The 8,045-nt window shown below is 66.0% G+C and overlaps 1 protein-coding gene across 1 annotated transcript; it reads left to right on the top strand.

The window, feature by feature from the left end:
- The first annotated feature begins 702 nt into the window (after window positions 1-702).
- POU6F1 (POU class 6 homeobox 1) lies at window positions 703-6,824 on the top strand. Its single transcript, XM_035571064.2, has 10 exons — window positions 703-806; window positions 1,424-1,618; window positions 2,742-2,854; window positions 3,421-3,557; window positions 4,349-4,593; window positions 4,909-5,037; window positions 5,159-5,365; window positions 5,826-5,964; window positions 6,094-6,268; window positions 6,479-6,824. Exons 1-10 carry the CDS (start codon window positions 753-755, stop codon window positions 6,822-6,824), a joined length of 1,740 nt encoding a protein of 579 aa, XP_035426957.1. The 5' UTR covers window positions 703-752.
- The last annotated feature ends 1,221 nt before the right edge of the window (window positions 6,825-8,045 follow it).

The raw sequence follows: 8,045 nt of genomic DNA, 5'->3' as shown, positions 1-8,045 counted from the left end.
ATAATGAGGGGCGTTGGGGGAGGACGAGCCGCCTTCCAACAGGTGTGCCGAGCCCCTTCCATCGGGAGCGACTCATTTCACCCCCCAGAAAACATCAGCCAAAGCACCCCAGTGACCCGGGTCCCCTTGGGACGGAGCAGGTCGAGGCTCCTGCTGCTGGCGTTCCGCATCAGGGGCTTGGGAGAGCCAGGGGGTGTCACCGAGGCCCCTGGGGACCTGCTCTGTGCCCGAGCAGCCACGGTTCACGGCTGCTTTTTCAGGGTTTTTTGAAAGGGGCTGCAGGAATCGCATCCTCATCTCCCCAAGCGCAGTGGGAGAGGAGAGGGGAAGAGGCTTGCCCCTCGGAGCAAGTTTTCTTGCTTTGCTCGTAGTGTGTTTGACCCTCACCAAACAAACTGGGTTGGCCCCACGTCCCCAACCCCTCTGGGGGGACACCGACTCTTCCGCAGCCTCCTGCTGGGGACGGGGTGCTCGGAGGGCCCCCCCAGGCTCATGCATCCCCCTGGAGCAGGGCAGGGGGGTGTCAGCAAGCCCTGCAAGACCCCGAGCCCCAGCCAGGGCTGGTAAAGAGCTGGTAAAATGGGAGGCCGGACGGGCAGGGCGGCGGGGGGAGCCTCCGGGCACGCTCGGTTCCCGGTGCATGGCCCCGCGGCAGCCGGTGGCTCGGGGACAAACACCGGTGTCCCTCGCTTGCAGCATGAGGAAGGTCTGAGCCGGCTCCCCCTGCCCTCTCCCGCCTCCCCGGGGACACCATGGACCCCGAAGCCGTGCAGACCCAGGAGGCCCCGCTGACGGTCAACGAGCAGGTAGGGGCACCCCGCGTCCCGGCACGGGGCACGCAGGGCGAGGCAGGGGGGCAGCGGCTGCAGGAAACCTCTGCTCCTTGCCTCGGCTGCCCACAGCCCTAGGAGCTGCCGTCGGCTGCTTTCGCATCCAGAGGAGCAAAACTCCAGCCAGGGGAGCAAAACTGCTCTGGGCTCCCCGTGTCCCCGTGCAGGAGGCGGCGTATTGGGGGCTTGCCCAGCCCCAGCCGTTCACGCTGGCGTTGTTCTGCCACCTTGCAGGGAGTTTTGCCGGTTTGCTGGCTTTTAGCAGCAAATACCAGCTCTGCTGGGGCTGCCACGGCCGTTGCCAGCCGTGTTTTACCACTACAGACGTCACCCTCCGATGCACAGGGAGCTGGGCTTAATTACGGGGGAGCCCTGAAGCTGCTGATTAACTCAAGCAGCGAGGTGCTGGCCCGGACCCCTCTGTGCTGGGGTGGCGTTCACCCCCTGCACACCCCTTCTCGAGGGGATGGGGGGCTCTGCATGCTCTGTTTTAGGGGTACCGTGGGACGGGGGGAGCCCAGCAGCCGTCGCTCTGCGCTGGGGCATGGGGGCCAGCCCCTGGCGCTGACGGACGTTTGGGGACGCGTTCGCAGGTCATTGTCATGTCCAGCCACGAGACGATCCGCGTGCTGGAGGTCGGCGTGGACGCCCCGCCGCCGGCCGAGGAGGACGGGAAACCTTTGGAGATGCCACCCGGGGAGGGTGCACGGGGCTCCCCGCGAGGGAGCGGCGACCCGGGCAGAGAGGACGTGCCGCCCAGCGCCGAGACCTCGTGCAGCGCCGAGGCGGCCGGTGAGATGCTTTCCTGCCCCGGCTCCTTCCCTGGGCTGCCCTGCTCCTGCTGGCCCTGCAGGCAGGTTGGGCTCCGGGGCGCTCGGTCGGACGAGCAGCCCCCGTCCCTTGCTCCGGAGCATCCCCATGCCGAGCTCCGTTAGGGTTCAGCAAACCAATTCCTCCTCCGGCAGCTGGGAGGGGGAAGCATCCTGCGCTCAGAGCAGCGCTTAGACCCGGGCTTAGAACCACTTAGATTTTGCTACAAAAAAAGAAATTTAAAAAGGCTTTTTTTAAAAAAAACTTCACGGACCTGTAGCTATTTCTGGGCAGCGACCCAAATCTGAGAAATGCCTGGCTCGTAGATGAGAGAAGTATTTATTTGGTAAAAGTTTTTCTGCCGAAGAAGAAGACAAGAAAAGGGTGTCTTTCTTTTTACAAAAATAGAAGAGGATTATGTGGATTTTGTACCCAAGGGCTGCCGTTATTAGAAGTTGAGCAGAATAAATACAAGAGGTTGCTCAAAAAATAAATAGGTCTTTCAAAAGTAATAAATAAGGATTAGGAGCAAGGTTTCCTCTTACCTGGATGTTAATGATAACTTAGAAATATTAATATCTCCTGTGCAGTTGGGCGGAGGGTTGAAAATCACAAATGAAAATTAGCTAAAACACCTTTAGCAGAAGAACGCAAGATTTTACTCGTGCAGAGAATTGCGTCCATTTTCTGGAAACTTTTTTTTTTGTTACAAAACTTCCACCTCCCCAGGGTGCCCCCGCTGGGTGCTGGCACCGCTGCAGCCGCTGCTGATTTGGGCTGGTGGGGGCACAGGCGCAGCGTACACCCCCCCCGGATCTCCTAACCCCTTCCTTCCCCCTCCTTGGATCCCTGCCCTGAACATCCCATAATAAGCCCCAAACTCCCTTTTCCTGCATCCCATAACCAAGGTGACGACCCCCCCAAATCCCAAGGGGGGACTGGGGGGCTGCAGTGCTGCTCCGGTGCTGCCCCAGCACCATCCCAGGGGGGACGGGGGCAGCCCTGGGAGGGACGCTCATCCCCGGGGGGGGGTTGTGGCTGTGATTTGGGTCCCCCCCTTACCCCAGCGCCTCTCGAACCCTCTCCTCTGCCCCCCCCAAGGCAAAACCAAGCCGGCGGCCGGAGCGTCCCCCAGCAGCGTCCCCCCCGGCAGCACCTTCGGCCACGCCGCCAGCCAGCAGCCGCAGCCCTTGGCCCCGCTGGCCGCCCCGCAGGTAACTACCCTGGGGGGGCCATGGGATGGGGCTGGGGCACTGGGGGGGTGGAGTGGGGGGAGCACGGCTGCTTGCAGGGGACCCTGGGGGGGGGCAGGGACCTGGGCCCGGGGTGGGGGGGGCATCCGTTGGTGGTGGGCACCCGGGGCAGCGACGGTGGCTGGTGGCACGGGGCGCAGGAGCTGCCTCCCGGACCACGCCGCCATCCCTCCGCTCGGCGCCCTCGCCGCCCGAGGTGCTGCCAGAGCCACGGCCGTGGTGGTGGTGGCGGGGGGGGGGGGGGGGCGGGGGGGAGCATCCCCCCCTCGGGGGGGCCGTGGGGGGCTCCGCGGAGCTGGGAACCCAGCTGCTGAGATGGGAGGGACCCCGGGCCAGCTGCGCGCCCCTTTGCAAAGACTGTGCTCGCTCTTGCCTCGCTGATGCTGTCTGCAGTGGCGTTGATTTTTGTTCTTTTTTAAATCTTGTTTGCTTTTGCAGGTCTTGACTCAGGAAAACTTAGCAACAGTTGTGACAGGAGTAATGGTTCCAGCAGGGACAGTTACTCAACCTCTTCTTATCCCCATCAGTATTGCAGGTCAAGTGGCAGGTCAGCAGGGGCTGGCTGTGTGGACATTTCCTACAGCAACGGTCGCTGCCCTTCCCGGACTGACGGCTGCTTCTCCTACAGGGGGAATTTTCAAACCACCTATAGCCAATCTGCAAGGTAACCGGTGCTCTTCTGCTTTGCAGCATCCTTAATTGCACGCCTGGTCCTCCCCGGCTTGTTGCCGAACCGAGGCCGTCCTCTCCAGGAGGGGTCTGAAACGGTGTTTAATCGCGGGCGCTGGAAGAAGCAGGGTTTGTCGCGACCCCCCCGAGGCCGAAAGGTGCTGGGAGCGTCGGAGAGGGGCGGCGAGAGGGAGGGAGGAAGGAGACGGCACGAGGGAGGAAGGCAGCGGTGAGGGGGAGGAAGGCAGCGGCGGGGGGGGAGGAAGGCAGCGGCGGGGGGGGAGATGAGGGTACAGAGACAGTGCTCGGGGTCTGGGGTCCGGGGCAGGTTTGGGGCTGCGGCCATGTCACGCCGCTGCAGCGGGTGCAGGTCCGCAAGGGCTGAGAGCCTCCCCAGGGGGCAGCACCGCAGGCGCTCTGTGGTGCCCAGGAAGGATTTGTGCCCTTCTCCAGCAGGGAATTGCCTCCTCCGAGCTCCCTGCGGAGCCGGGGGGAGAAAGCCTTGTCTGGATCCATCCCCACCTGGGATGGGGGCGCTGGGCTGCCCGCTCTGTTTGGATTAACCCAGTCCTTCAGGGGGCAGGATGCATCCTGCAGCTCAGCCCTGCCTGGTGCACGGCTGCCGGGAGCTCCTTTGGGACGTGCGAGCGCATGGAGGCGCCACGGGCGATGCGGTGCCCTTTGGGAGGGGGCCGACGGGGGACCCACCGAGCCTCGGGTCTCATCCTGGAGCCTCCCCGACGTCCCCTGCTCTCCCCAGCTCACGCTCTCTCCATCTCTTTGCAGCCGCCGCCGTCCTCAACACCGCGATCCCGGCGCCGGTGCAGCCTGCCCAGCCTCTGCCGGCTGCGGTCCAGCCCCGGCCCCCCCTCCAGCCACAGAGCGTGTTCCCCCCGGCGCCTGCCGTGCCCAGCCAGCCCCCCATCCTGCCACAGCCCGCTGCAGCGCCCACACCACCCGTGGCGAAGCCGCTTGAGCCGCAGACCCAGATCGCAGTGCAGCCCGCGGGATTTGCCTTTAACCCTGGCATAGTAAGGAGCTGGGCAGCCCCAATCCCGCGCCCGCTCCCCTTTCCCTGCACCAAATCCCCGGCCTCAGTTTCCCCATCCCTGATGGATGCTCATCCCTCTCCGGTGACCACACGGGCAGCCCAGCGAGTGGCTTAGGAAAAAAACCCTCATGATAAAGGACTCAGAGTGACTGCTTCCCATCACGGCAGCAAGGCGGGGGCCGCCCTGCCACAGGGGGGGACGCAGTGACCCCGGGATGAGCGGTGGCCGTGCCGGCGGGGATGACGAGCAGCCCCATGCACACGTCCCTAACCCCTGCCTTTCGGTTCTCCACAGATCAGCGCCGCCTCCCTGGGGGGGCAAACGCAGCTCCTCAGCTCCCTGGCAGCTGCCCCCGTGATCGCCAACACCATCTCCAGCGTGCAGGGCATCACGGGGCAGATCCTGACCAACGCCCAGGGCCAGGTACTGCCGGGGATGGGGAGGGGGGGTCCCCAAGGTACCCCCCACAAAAGTGGTGCTGCGGCTCTGGGAAGGGCGCTGGAAGGACGTGCCCCCACAGCCCCCGCTCTCCTCCCTTGCGCAGGTGATCGGGACCCTGCCGTGGGTGGTGAACCCCCCCGGCATCGCGGCGGCCAGCCCGGTGCCGGCCCCGAACCTGCAGGTACAGGCGGTGACGCCCCAGCTGCTGCTCAATGCCCAGGGCCAGGTGATCGCCACGCTGGCCAGCGGCACCATCCAAGCGGCCACCATCAAGAAAAGCGGCCCCCCCGAGCCTCCCACCAAGAGCGAGGTGAGATGGGGCCGCGCCGCTTGGGGACAACGCAAGCATCCTCGGGACGTGGCCCGGCCCCATAGGGATGCTGCACGTCCCGCTCGTGGGCTGCATTTCCCAGCTGGGATGGGGACGCTTGGTGTCCCCATCTGGCTCTGGTGCCAGCAGAGGTGACAGCCACCCCCAAACTGCCCCACGGCGCCTCGCCTCCCCCCTGCACGCGGTGGGCTGCCGGGACCCGGTACAGAACCAGGTGGGCTCTGTACTGGGTGGCTCCCTCCTCCTTTCCCAACCCCGTTTCACCCCACCCCAAGCCAAAGCAGCACAGTGGCCGCTCATTTAACCGCACGGATCGAGCCCGCGGCCGGCCAGCCACAGGGACACGGTGCGGGATCGGGGACACGGTGCTGGATCGGGGACCCCTGCCGGGTGCTGGCTGGGGTGCCAGCCCCGCTGCTGACCCTCGCTGCCCACCCAGGTGCAGCCCATCCAGCCGGCCCCGGCTCTGCCCCAGCCAGCCGTGGTCATCGCCAACCCTGCGCCGGCAGCGAAGGCGGCCTCGGCGCCCGTCCCCATCACCTGCTCCGAGACGCCCACCGTCAGCCAGCTGGTGGCCAGTGAGTTGCCCTGCCCTCCTCTGGGGGGGGAGAGGGATGGGGGGGACCGGATTTGGGCTTCCCCACGAGGGGAGAGGAGCCCCGGGGGGTCGCCGCCAGCCGCCCTTGATGCCGCCCCTCCGCTCGCAGAGCCCCAGGCCCCCAACAGCGGCGTGGAGGAGGACGGCATCAACCTGGAGGAGATCCGGGAGTTCGCCAAGAACTTCAAGATCCGGCGCCTGTCCCTCGGCCTGACGCAGACCCAGGTGGGGCAGGCCCTGACGGCCACCGAGGGCCCTGCCTACAGCCAGTCAGCCATCTGCAGGTACCGGCGCGGGGCTGGGGGTGCCGTGGGGCGTAGGCAGCGCGTCTCCTGCTGCTGGAGGAGGAGGAGAGGTGGCGAGGAGGGAGGTCAGGATGAGGCAGCATCCCTGCCAGGGAAACACCTCCTGGTCCCGGTGTCGTGGGGTGCCGCAGGGCTTTCCCTCGCCCCCGCCACATGCTCAGCGTCCCGTGGTCCGTGTTGTCCCCGCAGGTTCGAGAAGCTCGACATCACCCCCAAGAGCGCCCAGAAGCTGAAGCCGGTGCTGGAGAAGTGGCTGAGCGAGGCCGAGCTGCGCAACCAGGAGGGGCAGCAGAACCTGATGGAGTTCGTGGGCGGTGAGCCCTCCAAGAAGCGCAAGCGCCGGACGTCCTTCACGCCGCAGGCCATCGAGGCGCTCAACGCCTACTTCGAGAAGAACGCGCTGCCCACCGGCCAGGAGATCACCGAGATCGCCAAGGAGCTCAACTACGACCGCGAAGTCGTCCGCGTGTGGTTCTGCAACCGCCGACAGACGCTCAAAAACACCAGCAAACTCAACGTCTTTCAGATCCCCTAAGGAAAGGGGCTGGGGGGGCCCCCCATGCCCAGACGCCCTCCCCGAGCCCCCCCCCCCCCCCAGCCTCCTGCCATCAGCACTTTGTGACCGACTTTCCCCGGCCCCTGCCCCTCTGCCCGGCTCCAGCAGGGGCTCGGGTCCCCCCCGAACCGTGCGCGTAGGTGTCCGTGCCCCCCTCCCACCCCACACGTGGCCCAACCGTGTTCGCATCCCGTGTCGCGCGTGCCTCGTCGTCCTGTAACGTGCGTGGTGCCGGACCCCCGCCTGCACTCACCGTGTCTCCCGACTCCCCCTGGGTGAGGGGGGGCCGCCCTCCCCGCCCTTCTGTGTCAGGTCTCCCCCCCCTCCAAGAGTGATTTTTCATTTTTTGGGCCGTTTTCTCCCTTCTCCGCGACTTCTCTGTGTTCCCGAGGTAGCGTTAAGGCCCGGTAGTGTCACGGCTCGGTAGCGGTGAGCCCCGGTTTAGTTTCACCCCCTTTTATTTCATCGCCCCCCCCAGTTCCCAGCCCTCTCCCCCTGCCGATGCGAGGAGGCTCGGAGCAAACAGAGCTGCGTGAACCCGAAAACGAAGGTGTCGAGACACCGAGGCCTTGGGAGGTGCTGCTTGACCTAAATAAGGGTGGCCTCGTGCCCCTGCCCCTCTGTCCCCGTGGGCACATTGCACTACGGGGGGGAGGGACCGTGCAGGGTTAGCAGAAGGCAGAGTGAGCTGGGAGGAGGATTTGGGGGTCCTGCGGCGGGGGGAGCACCCCCTCTGAGCCCCCCATGAGCCTGGGGATGGATGGACAGATGGGGACGGACGGACGGACGGACGGACGGGGAGCGTGGTGGGAGGGACGGCCCCACCGGGGCCACGGCAGCCTGATGCACTTCATGTAGTGGTGTGAAATAAACAGTATTTTTCTTTTTTCTTTTCCTTTTCCCGTTCTTTTCGGAGGGGTGCGCGGGGGGGGGGGGGGGGGCTCTCCCTTGCCCTGGGTGCACCCTCGGTGCCGGGCCACCGGGGCCTGGTTTTTGGGTGAGGGGGCTCTGAGCAGCTCCGAGGCCGGAGCGGGGCCGTTTCCATCGGGATCCCCCCCCCCGGGCTGAGGCCGCGCAGCTCAGCGCACGAATGAGCCGGGCCCGGGCCTCGAACCCGGGCCCCACAGTCGCTGCCCAGCCCCGCTCCCCGCCGGGGGGAACCCGAGCGCCCCGCGCTGCGCCGGTCTCGCCCCGCCCACC

Source organism: Cygnus atratus, chromosome 29 (assembly GCF_013377495.2).
Source record: "Cygnus atratus isolate AKBS03 ecotype Queensland, Australia chromosome 29, CAtr_DNAZoo_HiC_assembly, whole genome shotgun sequence".
In the NCBI taxonomy this organism is placed as follows: Eukaryota; Metazoa; Chordata; class Aves; order Anseriformes; family Anatidae; genus Cygnus; species Cygnus atratus.
Note: the sequence above shows the minus strand (reverse complement) of the source record. Positions and strands in the feature narration are given on the sequence as shown.